The sequence below is a fragment of the Elaeis guineensis genome, chromosome 11 (assembly GCF_000442705.2).
Source record: "Elaeis guineensis isolate ETL-2024a chromosome 11, EG11, whole genome shotgun sequence".
Lineage (NCBI taxonomy): Eukaryota > Viridiplantae > Streptophyta > Magnoliopsida > Arecales > Arecaceae > Elaeis > Elaeis guineensis.
The window spans coordinates 113,089,343-113,107,961 of record NC_026003.2 but is presented as its reverse complement, the minus strand read 5'-3'; the positions used below and the strand labels follow the sequence as shown (position 1 = coordinate 113,107,961).

Here is an 18,619-nt window from a genome sequence, read left to right as displayed (position 1 = left end):
TTAACATGATTTTTACTAAGTTGATTTATTTATTTTTTCCATCCCTCCGTTCTCTTTACGCAAACGAAAAGAGTTCTCTAAGCTGTCTGCAATCGTAGTATTGCTCATTGTCATCTAAATTAATACATTCCACCATATTCCCCAGCTCTTGTCACTTAAAATTAGACCTTCAAGCCAGTGGTCCATATGAAACTCCCTACCAACCCAGACTCCGTCAGCACGCCAAGTGCCTTCGGCCACACACACTCCTAAATCTAATATAGTGATGCCATTAGAAACGTGGTCAAAAGAGCCAAAATCTATATGGAACCCCCTTTGTACCCCTAACTTGTCCCATATGTTTGCTGATCTTCCTTTCATCACTATGACCTTCTTGTCTTCTTCCCACTTTTCACCTTCTCACCTTTTCACCTACGACTGTTTTAAGAGGTACGCGAGAAGGGACGGCAGCGTCGAGAGAAGGGTGGGCGGATGGGACAGCTTCTTTCCGCACGAGCCACGTACGTAGGGTGCCATTAGTCCTCACATCTTTGCCTGCAGTGGATCTGGTGTGGTGTTCTGGGTACTGGACTACGCTTTTCCTCAGCATGTTACTTTAGAATTTGTCCAATGGCATGACAGGTGGTGCTTTTTTTTTTTTTTTTTTGGCCCTTTAACCAATAATGCGCATGCTTAGGTGCTAATGTAGACGCAAAGCAAGTTTGTGATTCAGTCAATATCTTATCAATTACATCCACTATGGTAAATCATACAATCTTACCGTCGGCACGAGAAAAGTCAAACTCAAATCATAATTACATCCTAATTTTCTTCTCATAAGATTCAGTTGTCGGATATTATACATCATCTGATTTAAACCTTAAAAATTTAGATCTAAATTTATTTACATAAATAATTATTATTATAATAATATTTATATAATTTAATTTATTTATTTTTTAATTTGATAAATTAACTATCAGATCTCAAAAATACGGCTGTCTCAATAAAAAAAAAATACATATTTAAGAAACTGATTCTCTACTTGATAATATATTTTTAATATTTTTGTATAATTTTGATTTAGATGATGTTACAGTAATTTATGATTCAACTTATTTGAGCCATGGCAGAGATCGTGTCACTTTTTTTATTTTTTTTTAGGGAAATCAAAAGTATCCATGATGCCCTGCTTCACCATTATACCGTCCAGAATCCTATTTGCTGTTCAGAACCTGACAGCAGATTTCCTCTCTCTCTCTCTCTCTATATAATATATATATATATATATATATATATATGTATATATATATATATATATATGACATGACAGCCATGTTTGACCACGATCCTCGGCATATACGAACAGTCTTTTTTGAAGTTTTTTTTTTTTAGTAAATCTTTGAATTCCTTTTATGCACATGGTGTCTATAAAAGAGTACTGGGGAACGATCTCTCTCCCGCCGTCTCCCGATATCAGGGTGAAAACTTAGAAGGAACGCAGGGAAAATGGGGAGAGCCCCTTGCTGCTCCAAGGTGGGATTGCACAAAGGGCCATGGACTGAAAGAGAAGATGAATTGCTCACAAACTATATCCAATGTCATGGAGAAGGAAACTGGAGGCATCTCCCCCAAAAAGCCGGTATGCATCTTTTTATTGTATACGTTCCCCCATTCACCAACTCCCACTTCATTTTTAGGTAAACCAACACCCACTTCTTCATGGACCAATATTATTTTCTCTCTCTCTCTCTTTTCTTTTTTTCTGAACTTAATATTCTCGTCTTTCCACAAAGATAAGTAGCAGGAGTTATGATATTTATCCTTGTTGATTTCTTCGTTTCTCGAGCTTGGACTATATATGCATGTATTTAGTGCCATCCCGTTATTTCCAGTTGTTTCATTTACTTCAATTTTTTCGTTTTCCTGGTAACTTTTTACAAGTGTGTTTTTTTTTTTTTGGATAACGCTTTTGATATGTGTGTTAAGCTCCTTTATTTCCAGTTTCAAGCTGTAGGGAGTACGATCGATGGTTGTTTTCTATCGAATTAGCAGGCCTCCTCTCCATATTATTTTTCAATAGGAATAGCAGTTATCATGTGCCATACACCCTGATGGTTCCCCGAAGCCTTCCACAATCGGCAATTGTTGACTATTTTTAAGAAGGATTTTGAGGAATTGATTAATACCCTTAAATCTGAAGGCAATTTGACCTCCAGCTTTGATCTTTCTAATAGAACGTAGCGTGTCAAATGTGGACTTCCTCTCATATGACAATGGAAGGCGCGTTAGGTTAGAAAAAAGGAAAACAACAGTTGTGTGTTATTCTTCTTAATTAAGAAAAAGACTGCGGTTCCAATAAGAAGGAATTTTTTTTTTTTTTTTTTTGAGCAAGATATAATATTTATCTCTCTTGCTTGCTTGCAGGTCTTCTTAGATGCGGAAAGAGCTGCAGACTGAGATGGATGAACTATCTGAGACCCGATATCAAGCGTGGCAACATCGGACCAGAAGAAGAAGATCTCATTATACGACTTCATTCATTGCTCGGCAACAGATGGTCTTTGATAGCTGGAAGACTCCCTGGTCGAACCGATAACGAAATCAAAAACTATTGGAATAGCCATCTCAGTAAGAGGCTCAGAGAGCAAGGAATCGAGGTTAGGGAAGGGACCTCCAAAGATGCATCACAACGAGCCCGGGCAACACAAAAAAAGAAAGAAAACACTAATAACAAAAGTAGTAGCCATAACAGAAAGAATCGACAAGACAAGAGAAAAAAGAACAATGGAGTGGAAGGCACTGGAGAGATTATTAGGACCAAGATCTATGCTCCAAAACCCACAAGGCTCACACCAACCTTGAGCAACTATAATGCGATGGAGAGTAGCAGTGGGTCAGACATTCCTCAGATGGATAATACTACATCGGGGGAAGAGAAAGGAGACACTGTCATGGAGGATTTTGAAGTGAATTGGTCTGACATCAACGAAGGTGGCTTTTTCTTTGGAGAAGATGATCCGAACCATGTTCTAGCTTGGGATTTCCCCTCGAAGGATAGACTACTTGAAAGTCTGTACCAAGAGTACTCTGAGCTCTTGAACCCGGAGGGGTATCAGGTTCAGCTGAATGCTTTTCCTCAGACCTTCCTGCTATGATGACTAGATGAGAGAGAGCAGAGAAGGATCACTGCGAAGGAGAGCGACGTCACCATTTGAAGTCCTCCGATGTGCTCATCATCAATTCCTTCTCTATGTAAAGTAAAATTGCCAGCCAATAAATATCCATCACCTTATGTAATTCTGTGGACTCCAACCTACTTCGTAGAGTCAACATCTTGTAACTATATATGACTTTATTTCTTAATTCCATCGATATATATATATATATTGATGGATTGAATGATTTTAGTCCGTCGATAAAAATTTAGTATACATGGATGCTTTAAATTTGCAAGATGTTCACACTATCTTGACATTTTGATACACAGACGTTTGCAATTGCGTCAATATTCTCATTTGAAGAGGCACTAAGAAATGTGTTCCATTAACGATTGTTCCTTGGTACAGGAAAGTAGCTGATGACCTGAGATAACTTCACCTTCTTTGCTTACTGGCATTTAACCGTGACAGGATTCCTGTACATTTCTTGTCAGCCTTCAATATTTATTGACCTAAATTGTTGATACATATGTTACGGTTCAAATTGTGATGCATTGCAAGTTTGTGTCACGATCATCTATCAACCTGACCTAACATATTATGAGTTTTTTTTTTTTTTGATGGAAATTGGAGGCTGGGAGAAAACCAGGCACCTCAACTATTGCTAGTTGGTGCTAAATTTCATTTTCCGTAAGATAGACGCTTGCCCTAAGACCTTGAAAGGAACATTTGGTGTGTGAAGAAGTATTCGTTGATTTATGCGCCACCTTCTGACGCTCCCTGATAGATATTGTCAAAAGGTCCTTTACCCACGCCATTGCTGCAATCAGCTAGCATAAGGATCGATCACTGGCTGTAAACTGCAAGTGTAGACAAGAATGGAAAGAAGAAAAAGACTCATTCTTCTGTCAGCTAGGACTTCCAGCCTTGGTTGTTGAGTCTGATTTCATTGATTGAGATATCCTTTGAATATATTCTGCTTTTTAAAATTTGCAAGTTACTTCTTTTTCCAGGAAAAAAAATAGTTGCAAGTTACTTATATACCAGATAAATCTCATGGCACCCATATCGGAAAGCCCCACATAGAGTACATACAGTACGTACATGCTTCTATTAGAAGTTGATGAGTGAAATTTAAGGATATTTTCTTTCTACAGAAGGAGGATACATATGTTACTATGAACTTTGGAGCTTGAAGACAAATTTGAGTCAAAAAAAAAAAGTATCTTATCTGAACCATATCCAAAGATCTCCGTAGCATGACCACTTTTAGGTTACTTTCATGCTCATAGTAGTACGCATACGCATAAGACACTTCAGTGTATGATTTTCCCGCGTCCCCGCGCCGCGCCCCCCCGCCCCGCCGGCCCCGAGCAGACATTTTGGGTCTCTTTTTTTTTTTTTTTAATAATTTTTTTATAAATAAAAAATTTATTTAAAAATCTATATTCTTTTAGATAAATATTTTCTATACACTATTTAAAAAAAATAATTTATCTATATTTTTTTACATATGAAAAAATAACTTCGAAATATATTATATTACTATTTTTCTATATAAATTCTAAAATTTATTCATATTTTTCATAATATTCTCCATACTTTTTAAGTTTGTAGAAAATAGATGATTGAGTTATTTGGCATTGAATGATGGAGGTGAAATGAGGATGGGGTATTTTATAAATAAAATTAAATATCTACTTTATTGATTGATGGAAAAATGATTTAACCACTCTCTAGATGAATGATTTTCTCCTATTTCATAGATAAATGCTATCCATGAGAAAGTAATGTTAGAAAATACGTCTCGAGATTCGATTCATATTGCGTCCATAGTGAGGTTCAGGACGAAAAATGAAGTTCAATAAGTCCAAGAACAACCCAAACAGAGTCCAAATGGAGAAGATACGCGTGAAAGAAGGACGATACGGTGCACTAGACGGTGGCGGGCCGGCGGGGACCAGCGGAGCGCCGTCGGGCCCGATGAAGATGCGTGTGGGCGAGCCCAGCGTGGGCGCGCATGGCCCGGGCATGGGCGGGCCCAGTGCAGGCACGCACATGGGCCGGCCCAGTGCGCGTGCGCCCAGCGCCCCTATGCGGTCCATCGTGGATCGCGAGGTGCTAGCGGTCCATGGGTATGCGTGGACCAAAGTTGAGGTCCACGCACGGTTCAGGCTATTTTTTGTGCGATCTGATGGCTCAGATCACAGCGAATCACGATCGGATGGCTGAGAATGATTCTGGGCTTGATTAGATGATCAGTGGTCCTATTTTGTGTGATTGGATGGCTCTGGTGCGAGTTGGTCACGATCGGACGACCACGAATGATTCTAGGCTTGATTAAGACGCTGTTTCCTACTGAAACAGTATTTTTATAATTTTGGAGCCTATATAGCTCCGATTGACGAACAGTTTGTTGCATTGAAAAGTTGGTGACGTCCTGGAAGTGCAAAAAAGACTTCTATAGAGATTTCAGAGAGTTTTTATGAGGATTTTGGAGCTTTTTCTTGAGAGACTCTTGTACAAAGGATGAGTGGTGAGTTCTTCTTGTATTGATTTTGTTTTATTCTCTCATAGCGAAGCTTGCATGCCCCGTGGAGGTAGGCTTGAGGCCGATCTACATATTTGTATAGTATTTCTTATTTTATTTTTTCTTTCTTCCTACTGCACTTTGTGGTACCAGATCCTGGTGCAACAATTGGTATCAGAGTAAGGTGGTGCCAGAGCGTAGGTTGCAGTGATGGTGAACGAGATAGAAGATGGAGAAGACAAGCATAATCAAGGTGGAGATCAACAAGTTTGATGAAAAAAGTAATTTCTTCTTGTGGTAGGTGAGGGTGAAAGACGTGCTCATCCAGCAAGGATTGATTGATGCTCTCTTATGCGAGGAGAAGCCGACCACCATGAAGGTGCAGGATTGGAGGTGGCTCCAGATGCAGGCGGTGAGTACGATCTGCTTGTACCTAACGGATAAGGTGGTGATCCATGTGCTTGGTGAGACTTCTCCGATGATGCTGTGGTCGAAGCTTGAGGAGTTGTACATGGCAAAGTCTCTCACCAATACTCTTTTTTTTGGAGGCAGTTCTACTAGCTACGGATGATTGAGGAACAGAACGTGCAGGAGCATCTTAGCCACTTCCAGAAGATCCTCATCGATCTCCTCAACGTTGGTGAAAAAATTAAGGAGAAGACCAGGACGCTGGTCTTACTAGCGTCGCTCTTCCCTTCATATGAGTCATTGGTGACTTCTCTTCTAGTCGGAAAGAGCACCATCAAGATGGACGAGGTCACTGTAGTAATTCTTGAGAACGAGATTCTCAAGAGGAAGAACCCAGCTTCGAGCTTAGGCGGCAGCTCAGCTTTGGTGGTTTCTGGAGGAGCAAGAGGTGGCAGACAGGACGACAGGAGATCGCGGTGAGGACGATCCAAGTCCAGGATGAGAGACTTGAGAGAGACTATTGATGTGATGAGTTGGGGTATTTAGTCAGAGATTGCTCTCAACTCAGAGATCGGACGAGGGCTACTGCAGCGACGGCTAGTAGTGACTCAGAAGGTGATGCCCTGGAGATATCTGACGAGGTATCTACTTCTTCACAGTAGTGGATTTTAGATTCTACATGCACCTATCATGTATGTTGCAGAGAGGAGCAGTTTGACTCTCTGAAGAGTAGTGAAGGCACTGTTTATCTGTCAGATGGATCGAGCTATACGATCAGAGGCATTGAAACGGTCAGCTGGAGGACACATAATGGTGCAATGAGGAGATTGAGGGAGGTTCGATATATATCCGATTTTAGACAGAATCTCATAATCTTACTGAGCAGACTGGATTCGAGAGGCTACATGACAGTAGCTAGTGGAGGAATCCTAAAGATGTTGCGTGGTGATAAGATTGTTCTGGATGGGAAGAAGAGGAAGAGAGGACATTACTATATGATGGGGAGCTCAGTGTGAGGTGGAGCTTCAGGAGCCAAGAGGAGCCCAGAGCGAGGTGGAGTTCTAGGTGGAGGTGGATCGGGCACTAGACGGGAGATTCGGAAGAATGAGAGGCGACATCGCAGGGTGAGATTTCTATTACCGCAGGATAATACTTCGAGCAGATCTTTGGTCAGAGTGGACATAGCCCATGACAGAGGTGGGATCGAGCGACCTGGCTCGACTCCCATATTTATCCATCAATGAGACAGCAGGCATGCCCCAGGGAGTGGGGGTGAGACGGATTACAAGCTCTCAAAGACAGATGGATGCTGAATATTGAGTCGAGATGGAGATTGATAGAAAATATATCTCGAGATTCGATCCATATTGAGCCTATAACGAAGTTCAGGATGAAAAATGGAGTCCAACGAGTCTAAGAACAGTCCAAATGGAGAAGATATGTATAAAAGAAGGATGGCACGGTACACGAGGTGACGGTGGTCGGCAGCAGGCCGGCGGGGACCGACAGAGAGCCGTCGGGCCCGATGGAGATGCACGTGCGTGGCCCAATGCAAGGGTGGGCCCAGTGTAGGTGCGCGCGTGGGCCGGCCCAATGCGCGTAGGCGCCCGGCGCCCTTGTGCGGTCCACCATGGATCGTAGGGCGCTGGCGGTCCATAGGACCGTGTGGACCGAAGTCGCGGTCTACATGCGGTTCAGGCTATTTTTTGTGCTATCTGATGGCTCAGATCGTTGCTGATCATGATCGAATGGTTGAGGACGATTCTAGGCTTGGTCAGGTGATCAGTGGCCCTATTTTACGTGATCGGAAGGCTCTGGTGCGAGTCGGTCATGATGGGATGGCCATGGATGCTTCTAGACTTGGTTGGGACTCCGTTTCCTCCTACTAAAATAGTATTTTTATGATTTTGGAGCCTATATAGCTCCGATTGACGAACCGTTTGTTGCGTTGGGAAGCTGGTGACGTTTTGAAGGTACAAAAAAGCTTCAACAGAGATTTCAGAGAGCTTTGTGAGGATTTTGAGATTTTTTCTTAAGAGACTTTTGTATAAGGGATGAGTGGTGAGTTTCTTTTGTATTAATTTTATTTTATTCTCTCATAATGAAACTTTCAGGCTCTGTGGAGGTAGGCTTGAGGTCGATCCACGTATTTGTATTATGTTTCTTATTTTGTTTCTTCTTTCTTCATACTGTATCTTATGGTAGTAACTTATCCATCTTTAAAAGTATGAGAATATGGATAAGTTGGTCAATAGAAAAGCTAATCGAATTTTTCATGATATTTATTTAAAAAAAAAAAAATCCTTCACGTATGAATTTAATGTTCTATAAAGCCTATCGGTGGGAAATAATATTTATGTATAAAATGCTGGGAAGTATATTTCTTTAGAAAATATAGACATGCAAGTGCCTGTCGATGGGAAAAACATTTAAATAGTATGTATTCACAATCTTTATAGTAAAAGTCACGATTATTCTTAGTATTTACATACTATAAAAATTCAAACTATTTAAATTTGTTTAATTTTAGATTTTCTCTAAGCTAGTCTCGTCTTTGTTCTCAGGATAATCACACCGATCCCTAACAAGATTGCTTATCCAGATGTAGGTGGATAGTTAGAGAGATGGTAGTTAGAGGACATTAATAAGATCTGAACATAGAATGATGCAGTCATAGTCCCGTTTTTTTACGGGATAGAGTTTAGTTATCCAGAATATATAAAATCACCTTATCCTAGCTAATTCATTTCATTCTATGATTCTACCTTGCCACATATTGCTATTTCATTAATTCCCGGTTGAAGGACAACGATAAAGGGATACTTTTGAAGTTCTAAAGAAAACTCACCTTTCCCACCCACTCAAAACAAAAGGAAACGACGAAATAAAGTTCTTTCCGGTAAAAAGAAAGTGTAGTGGAACGACGAAATAAAGTTATTCTTCCATCTCTTCATTCTCAACCCTCAAGTTATAATACCTTTCTCCATTTTTCCAGGGTAGATCTTTTATACAACTGAATGGGTCGGAGATCAAAAGTCATCAATACTTGTGCTGAAAAAAGAAAGAGCCATGCATTAGCGTGCACGGAAGAAAAGCACAATCAAATTATCAGCTGCACCACCAAAATGGATCTAATGATCAAAGCCCGTGTCAAAAGAAGAATACCATTAAAGAAGTCATTATTTTAGAAGACGAAGAGACAAGAGTGCGGTTGGGTCACAAATATATGCCATTTTTATTACATACGTGTAGTTTACTGCAGCAAAAATGGAAAGGACCCGAAGAAAAGAATAGCCAATAGAATAGAAACATGACTTGGCCTCTAGAGGTTGGTGAGGACTGACTCAGTGACCTAGCATTATTAATTAATTTTCATATATATATATATATCTTTTGTTCTCTATCATTTACATGGTTCGGTCGATAACAAGGAAAAACGCTAAACTTTACCCCCGCCCGCCCCCCCCCCCCCCCCCCCCCCCCCCAAAAAAAAAAAAGGAACAAGGAATAACGCTAAAGCCTTGCCGCAGAGAGACCGAAAGGTTTAGATGCGTGCTAAGAACAATGCGCTTTGCTCGTGGCTACGTAATACCTGAATCGATCAGTCGTACTTTCGTAGGCAAGTAGCTAGGACTTGGTACGTCTGGCACGAATTTCCATAAATAAGAGGAAGCTGCCTGCCTCCGCACAAACCCCCCACCCCCCCCCCCCCCCCCCACCTTTTTTTTTTTTTTTTTTATGTTTTTTTCTTTTAAAGGTGAAAGAGGCTGCCAAGTTTGAACTTTCCTTTGTTCTTTCCTTCAAACGGTGTGGGAGACATGTTATATAATAAATAAGCCCATCACAGAAGAGTTATCTTGCACGTTGGTATTATTTTTTCACTCTCGTATTTTATCATAAAGAGCAGAGATCATCTGCAGTATTCATAATAGATCGTATAATATAATGCATCACAAACATTATCCGACCGCACACAATATACAATACATGACTCATATCTGTATGGATGATCTGATTTAATAACAAAAAGAAGTTTATTGCATCGGACAATGATGATGGATTGAGAAGCTGCTTGCTTTTTTTTCCCCTTATTTTTTTAATATTTTTTTCTTTTAAACGTGAAAGAAGCTGCCAAGTTTGAACTTTCTTTTGTTCTTTCCTTCAAATGATGTGGGAGATGGTTATATAACAAATAAGCCTAGGGATCGCAGAAGAGTTATCTTGTACATTGGTATTATTTTTTCGCTCTTGCATCTTATCATAAACAGTGGAGATCCTCTTCGATATTTATGATATATCGTACAGTATGATACATTACACACGTCATCCATCGTACGATCGATGGCTGCACGTGGCCGCACATGATATGCATCGCATGGCTCACATCCGTGCATGGTCGTTCATCACACAATAGATGGTGCACAACCTTACTATATGGTGTACCACAAAAGATCTGTACTTTATTATGATAGAAGTTAGTACGTATGATATGTGCAGAAACATATCAGAGAAATGTGCATTTGATGGGTGGCCAAGATTGCATCTAATGAAGAAATAGAGGAAGAAACAAAAGTGTCACAATTTAGGGAAGAGATAACGTGGGAGAGTGAAAAATAGGGGCAGGGGGCTTTACCAAAAAAGGGGGGCAATGGGAAAAGAAAGAATGTTAAGTCTGTTTTGTGATAATTCTATACAATTCTATATGATTTACAAGAATACAACTTATTTCAAAGTATTCATTAGAGTAGCCCTGTCTAAATTCCATAGAGAAAAAAAAAGATCCCACCAGATCTTTTTTCTTGAAAAAGAGCCAATTGAGATAGATTGGATCAAACTTTATATTACATAATATTAGATATTATTGCTGTAGGGCTCAAAATTTAGAGTAAGACGACTCGAATCAAGTGAGGCTGAGCTGAAGTGATCCTTGCGATCTGGTGAGAATTTCTTGAATCTGCAAAACCAGTCAAAAAATCAGATAGGGATCCTTCGATTTTTGACCTTTCGATACTTAAGTCAGTTTGAGTTTTGAGAACAGGGATGGAAAAGAGTGGAAGAACAAAAAAGATTGAGTGGAATAGGAAGAGAACTGGGTAGGAACCAAGATTCTGGCCTAATTTTTTACTAGCAGAGTCTCTCTAATTTCAGAGAACAGAACTTACCTATGGAGAATCCTTGATCCTCTATTTATAGAGGAGATAAGGAAGTCGTTTCAGAATTTGTTAGACCGTTAGAGGAGTTTGTTAGATGGTCAGAGAGCTATCTATAAGTGAGCTGGCATATAACTGTGCATATAAGCTGGATATGAGATCGTAGCCAGCTGTAACTGGATTGCAGAAATCACGATGGATGTTCGCAGAACGACTAAGTCCATTACTATAATAGTTTTCTTCGATATATGACCAGGGTGAGATAGAGATGCCATAATAGTCATCCCGGATAGAGGAGGAATCGAGATTTAGATCGGTAAATATCCAATTTGAATATTCTCTTGTCAGCTGAGATATCATCCGGACAAAATACAAGGATGTCCTTCATTCAGATCGGTAAAATATCGAGCTGAATCTGCTAATCGATAAATTGATCTACTGAAATCTGGTGCTTTAAGATTGTTATCTTTTGGATCTTATATGATGATGCCACGTATCTTGAAGCTGGTTTAATGCATCAACATTTTGCCCCCCATATTCTACATCCGACATGATAATTTTCTGATCGAACTAGAACGTAAAAGTATCTTCATAAGGTTGGATTTTCATCAATTTGGGAGGTATTTGCCATAGAGACCGAATTTTATCGATCAGAATATCTTATTTTTGAATTAGAATTTTTGGCCCGTTCTCTTACCGACTAGGAGATCTTATCTTTGTCTTTGCCTTTTGACTCAGTCTTTCACCGACCAGGAGATCTTATCCCTGCACTTAAATTTTTGATCTGATTTTTACCGATCAGGAGATCTTATCTCTGTACTTAAATTTTCAATCCAATTTTCATCGACCTAAAGATCTTATCTCCGAACTTGAATTTTTGATCCAATTTTCACTGACCAAGAGATCTTATCTCCGCATTCGAATTTTTGACTTAGTTTTTACCGACCAGAAGATCTTATTTTCATACTTAAATTTTTGGTTCAGTTTTCACCGATTAGGAGATCTTATCTCTGTATTTAATTTTTTGGTTCAGTTTTCATCGACCAGAAGATCTTATCTTTGCACTTGAATTTTTGACTCGATTTTCATCGATCAGAAGATCTTATCTTCGTACTTAAATTTTTGACTCAATTTTTACTGGCTAGGAGATCTTATCTCCGTACTTGAATTTTTCATCTCATTTTCACCACCTAGAGATCTTATCTCTATATTTGAATTTTTAATCTGATTTTAACCGACCTAGAGATTTTATCTCTGTATTTAAATTTTTGATCCGATTTTCATCGACTTGAAGATCTTATCTCCGTATATGAAATTTTGATTCGATTTTTATCAATCAAGAGATCTTATCTCTGTATTTAAAATTTTGGCTCAATTTTTATTGATCACGAGATCTTATCTTTGTACTTAAATTTTTGGTCCGATTTTTACCGACCTGAAGATTTTATCTCCGTATTTGAATTTTTGATCCAATTTTCACCGACCTAGAGATCTTATCTCTATATTTAAATTTTTGATCTAATTTTTACCGACTAAAAGATCTTATCTCCATATTTTACCTTAAAATTTTTTGGATTGGTGTTATCGTCACTTGAAATAAATATGCCGCACCTCGAAAATATCAAAATTAATTACTTGATTAAAAACAAAGAGATTTGACCTTCAGAAAATGATCCAAATGATCCGCCAAGTCTTCTACCATCATTGCTTGGATGGGCAGTTTGAAAATATCAAATAAAATTACCCTATTTGTCAATGTCTGATTGGCTTATATATCAGCTTGGGCACAAATCGGTCTGTCATCGCTAAATCTGGGGGGAGATGTGCCTACCCATCGTCTGATCAAGTGTTGGATTAATATTAGGTGCCATAAATCGACAAGAAGATCAGTTAATCTAGATCATCGGATCGCCTATAAAAGATTTTTGCCTTTCGATCACTATTCATTTTTGCTGTTACCGCGTGGAGGTGCTGCCAAATTATTTTTAGAGATTTTTCTACATTGAACGATCATCAGAAACAGTGAGAAGCTTCACCAGAGTGGGAGAAAAAGAGTTCATTCTTCATCTCTTGGGAGGATTTTACTTATCCCTCTTAGGTATCAATTCTCTCTCATTTGTTCTCTTTCAGCCGTAGGATAGTCTTTCTTTCTTTTTCAATTTTTTTTGTTTCTCCTTCATATTGTCCTCCAAAAAATATATCCAAGAGAGGTAGAAAAAGGAAGGAGACCATAGGTGACTTACAAATTAGGTTGATCCAGTCTTTATTGACTATTGAGGCAGAAAATCCACTCCAAAAGAATCATGAAATTGGTTTCATAGGTGAGGAAAGCCCGGATTATAGTGCAGAATCTCCTGTGTGTGGCTTCACGGACTACCTCGATCCAGAAATAGAGGGATCTATTTTGATCGAGGAGAACCTCATAACCCTTAGAAAAAATTATGATATACCCGATGAGTATGAGATGGTAGTATCGGGTCTAGAAGGTCGGATTTCTAAATCTCTCAAGTGTTGCATAGCTTCCTACGACGAGTCTCTTCGATCCGATCTGCAGTTTCGACTGCACCATCTTTTCAGTAATATCTTTAATTTTTATAGGGTCTACCCCATCTAGATAACTCTGAACGTAATTAGAATGATCATAGTATTCATAATCATGTGTAATTTTTTTCACATAGATCTTAGAATCTTCCTGTTTATAGGTCTTTGATCCTTTTGAAAAGATATTCGAGTAAGAAGGATTAGTGGTACTTTTCACCTAGTCTTTTCTCTTCAATTCATGGATGGAAATATTGTTTTTTTTTCGGTCTGGACTCTTATTCTATGGGGTTTTAGGACTTTTTGAGGATGTCCGGACATGAAGTATAATTCTAACAATGAAATTCTCTCCAAGGATAAGGTGGCTCATTCAACACTAATTACTATCAAAACACCAAAGCTATCTTCTTTGGTAAATGATCAGGCATTGTATGATGCTGGTATTAGCCTATACTCTCCTCGGGGTAAGATCGAGGTATTTATTTTTCAACTTTATCCTTTCTTTTTTATTTTATTATTCTGAAACATATGTTTAATGCAGAAATGAGGTTCAATCTGGAGAGGGTGGAGGATAGAAAGAGGAAAGACCAATCAAAACCATCTGCTACCACCCCCACATCAAAGAGAGTTAAGGGTGCGGAACCTCTTCCTGTCCAGGTGCCGTCCTAATCTTCTTCTATGACCCCTTCCCCAGCCAACTCAGAAAGAAGTGAAGTCTCTCGGGGACCACAAAATTCTCCGTGGGCCTTATCACTGGAACCTCCACCTTGCCAATCTGCTTTGGTGAGGATCAAAAATAACAATACCCGACTTACGTCTCCTTTCAAAAAGGCAGGACACAAGCTGACCACAACTTCTATGGTCCCGTCGAGCTCAATCGAAAGAGATGCTATGATGAGGATGTCATTTTTGGAGCAGCCTCAATTGGGCCATGATCTCCTCGAATTAGTGATACCGATCGTTGATCTAGAGGTGCATCGAAAAAATAAACAAGAGGAGATCTCCAACCATAGCTTCGAACAGCTGATGCATGTGAGTTTTTCTTTTTTTCTTTTTTTTTTTACTTCAGGGAATGATCGATCTGAACTTTTGTCTTGTAGGTCGCCATCATTTTCAAGATCATGTATGAGAATATGGCCTACTTGTTGAAAAATAAAGAGGTCATGGATGCCAATCTGATCATTCTCTAGGAGGAGAAGAAAAAGGAGTCCGAACTCACTGCGAGACTTAAACATCAATTTGAAGAGAAGCTGAAGGCATTGAAAGAGAAGAATCAAAATTATTGGACCTTCAACAAAAAATCAGTGATCAAGAGAAGAAGATTTTTGATCTACACACTATCATCGAGAAGAATAAGAAATTGAGCTGAGACTTAGAGAGGTGGAGAAGACCAATGAGGCTCGTGAGAATGCCATCGAGGCCTTGACGAAGCAAGTAAAATAGGAACAGGACAAAACAACTGTTAGGAGTAATTTAGAATAGATCAGTGATGTATAGAGACTTAAGCCCATTATGACCCACAAGGTCTATATCGGCATCCCTCAAGTGGCCTAATTGTTGCGGTCAGCCCGGCTCATAATCGGCAAATGTCTGTTCTGACCCTTGGTCAGAGGATTAGCTGGTCGACCTTCGGACGCATCCGATCATTATTCGATTAGCATATCGAGACAACCTCTGGTCAGCATAATAACTATAAGTCGGCTAGACTTTTGGATCAACCCATCTAACCGAACTTTGGTCAGAAAACTATCAGTCCTAATTCTTATTTGGCATGCCACACTCTCTGATCTTTCTTTGAAAATGGATCGACCAGACTCAGGTAAAAAAGACAGGCACTAACTGGCTACAGCTGTCATTCTCATCTGGGCGTAACCACCTAATTTAGAGAATCATACCGGCATACCCGCCTGATCCAGGGAATCTCGTCAGTATAACCACTTGATTCAAAGAATCACAACCAATTAATTGTATTAGATTTGGTCGGCTAGTCTTTCAAAAATGGTTACACAGTCGTCTCCTCTATAAATACCTAAACCCCAAGGATTTAGATAAGTAATCTATTTTTCATTAAAACTCTGCTTTTCTGTTTGTGCATTCTGACTTGAATGTCAGAGGGTCTTCACAGGAGAACAATCCTTCGGTTTGAACTTTTTTGCAGATTGCTCCAGCATTACATTCTCTTATCTTCCGACATCAACCAGAAACCAGCTGCAATAGATAGAGGAAGGGTCGGATCTCTGATCCTATAAAAGAAGTAGATAAGTTAGAAATTTCGAATGATGGCTCCATACAGAACATTCTCTCAGTGAACCAATGCCTCCATGTCCTGGTAGGCGCAGTAGCCCGCAGTGATGATCGTGGAGCAGTTTCACCTACTTTTTCAATAGGTGCAGCAACTCATGACTGTCGTTCCGGCATCGATTCAACCTTTGCCGGCACCTCATTCGGTGACTCAAACTTAAATCTCTCCAACCCAATGACTAGTGACGAATCAGACCCAAGAATCAAGGAGGCAGCGATCTCCGAGTTCTCCATCGAGGCATGATTCAACCCCTGGCCGGCGATCTCCTCTGCACTCTAAAGTGCATACCCACTTAGATGTGAAGGACAAGCGTAGACTTCGAGAAATGGATCGAAAGAACCAGTAAATCTGCAACAATCCATCAGCATCATCTGATGGGTTCGATTTTGAACCACTTTTTATTATGAGTATTCTCCGGGAGCCTATCCCACCAAACTTCAAGGTTTCTCAGCTGGAGAGCTACGACAGGACCATAGACCTCATTGATCATATCAACTGCTTTCGAGCAGTAATGCTTCTTCAGGATATTTTTGACGCTATCCTGTGTCGGGCCTTTCCCTCCACTTTGAAGGAGATGGCTTGATATTGGTACTCCAGTCTGAAGTCGGTTTCTATTTACTCTTTTCGATAGCTGAGCTAAGCCTTTGCTGTCTATTTTATCACCAGTCGACGACAACAGAAGCACTTGGACTACCTCCAGACCATCAAGCAAAAGGAGGATGAGTCCATTCGATCCCACGTAGCTCATTTCAACAAAGCTATGTTAGAGGTCCACGACTTAGATCACTCAGTCGCAATGTCCACCTTGAAGGATAGATTGTTGATGGACGACTTCAAAAAATCATAGTTGAAGATCTTTCCTTGGAATTTTCTAAAAATACCTGATCGGACAGAGAAATATATCCAATTGAAAGATTCTTTAATGGAAGAAACTGCCCGAGCAACCCTAGCTGTGGGGAGTCAAGAGCAGAGTGGGGCTCGCTTGCCCAAGCAAAATAGTAAAAATCACCACCGCTCAAGGTCTCTGTTGAGGAGGAATATCTCGCCAAGGAGGAATCATTCACCTCTGAGGTGATTTGGTGATCTCACTCCATTGAACACTTCTAGAAGAGAGATTTTGATGGAGGTGCGAGTTGAGTTGCCTCCGCCTCTAAAGATGCGGACGAACCCAAGGTGCCGCAATTCAGACAAGTACTGCCTCTATCATCATGACTACGATCATGATACTGAGGATTGTTACAAGCTCAAGAAGAAAATTGAACATTTGATCTGAAAAGAGAGATTGGATCAGTTCATCCGACGACAAGATTCTCCACATCGATATCCTTCAAGGGCTGGACAGCAGCAGCAGAGATGCCCCGCGCTTCAGCAGCGACATCACCAGCCTCCTCAGCCTCAACCTCAATTGGCTCCAGCACAACAACCGACGGAGGGGCAGACGATAGTAGAAGATTGACCTCTGTGAGGTGAAATCAATATGATAACTGGAGGATCGTCCGGATCAATGGGGCCGCATGCAACAAAGAGGTCTTGGTTCGAGGAGCCAATAATCTTCACTGAATAAGATGCTGAAGGTGTACAAACTCCACACAATGATGCAGTGGTTATTACTGCTAATATCGTTGACTACAATGTACACCGTAATTTTATTGATAATGAAAGTTCAGTTGATATTTTATGCTTTGTTGCCTTCACTGTAATGGGGTTTGTTCCAAAACAACTAAGTAAATTCAGTACCCCTATCCAAGGTTTCTTCGAAAGTTCGATAATTTTGGAGGAAACTATAAGGCTACCTCTTATGGTGGGAACTAAGCCCAGACAAGTGACCATCCATGTTGACTTCCTCGTGCTTAACCTACCGTCAGCCTATAATGTAATTCTCGACCGATCAAGTCTAGGGGCACTAAAGGCAGTGGTGTCAAGCTACCACTTAATGATGAAATTTTTGACAGAAGCTGGAGTGGGGCAAGTTCGAGGCAATCAAACCATGGCTCGACAGTGTTTGGCTGCTAAGTTGCAGGCGGAGGAACAACTGACGGCATCCCAATCTCAGCTCCCAATAGGTTTGGACACCCATGATGATATGGTCGAGGAGCATGCTCAGCCGTCCGAGGATCTAGTGGAGATCCCTCTGAGAAAAGAAAATCTTCATCAAACTGTGAAAATCAGATCATCCATAAATCAAGTAACCAAAGCTCGACTAATAAAGAAAGCTCTTTTGCAGAAAAATACAGACCTATTTACTTGGACAGCGATGGATATGCTTGGCATAGACTCGGAGGTGATGACTCATCACTTAGGGGTGGATCCAACCTTCCACCCTTTAAAATAGAAAAAGAAAAGCTTTGCCTCGGACGTCAGAAAGCAATTGCTGAGGAAGTAGACAAGCTTGTCAAGGCTGGTTTCATTCGAGAAGTGATGTACCCTGACAGGCTCGCCAACATGGTGCTGGTCAAGAAGGCGAATGGGAAATGACTCATGTGCAATGAGTTCACTAACCTGAACAAAGTTTGCCCCAAAGATAGTTATCCTCTTCCTCAAATAGATTAAT

At 40.2% G+C, this 18,619-nt stretch overlaps 1 protein-coding gene across 1 annotated transcript; it reads left to right on the top strand.

Annotated features, from left to right (window-relative positions):
* The first annotated feature begins 1,446 nt into the window (after positions 1–1,446).
* On the top strand, positions 1,447–3,443 carry LOC105054112 (uncharacterized). The gene is made up of 2 exons (XM_010935543.4): positions 1,447–1,621; positions 2,407–3,443. The coding sequence occupies exons 1-2, from the start codon at positions 1,489–1,491 to the stop codon at positions 3,135–3,137; spliced, it is 864 nt and encodes a 287-aa protein (XP_010933845.1). The 5' UTR covers positions 1,447–1,488; the 3' UTR covers positions 3,138–3,443.
* Positions 3,444–18,619: the final 15,176 nt, after the last annotated feature.

Coding starts and splice junctions, on each gene's coding strand:
- LOC105054112 (XM_010935543.4), top strand. CDS start 1,489: ATGGGGAGAGCCCCTTGCTGCTCCAAGGTGGGATTGCACAAAGGGCCA. Junction 1,622..2,406: donor GCATCTCCCCCAAAAAGCCG/GTATGCATCTTT, acceptor GCTTGCTTGCAG/GTCTTCTTAGATGCGGAAAG.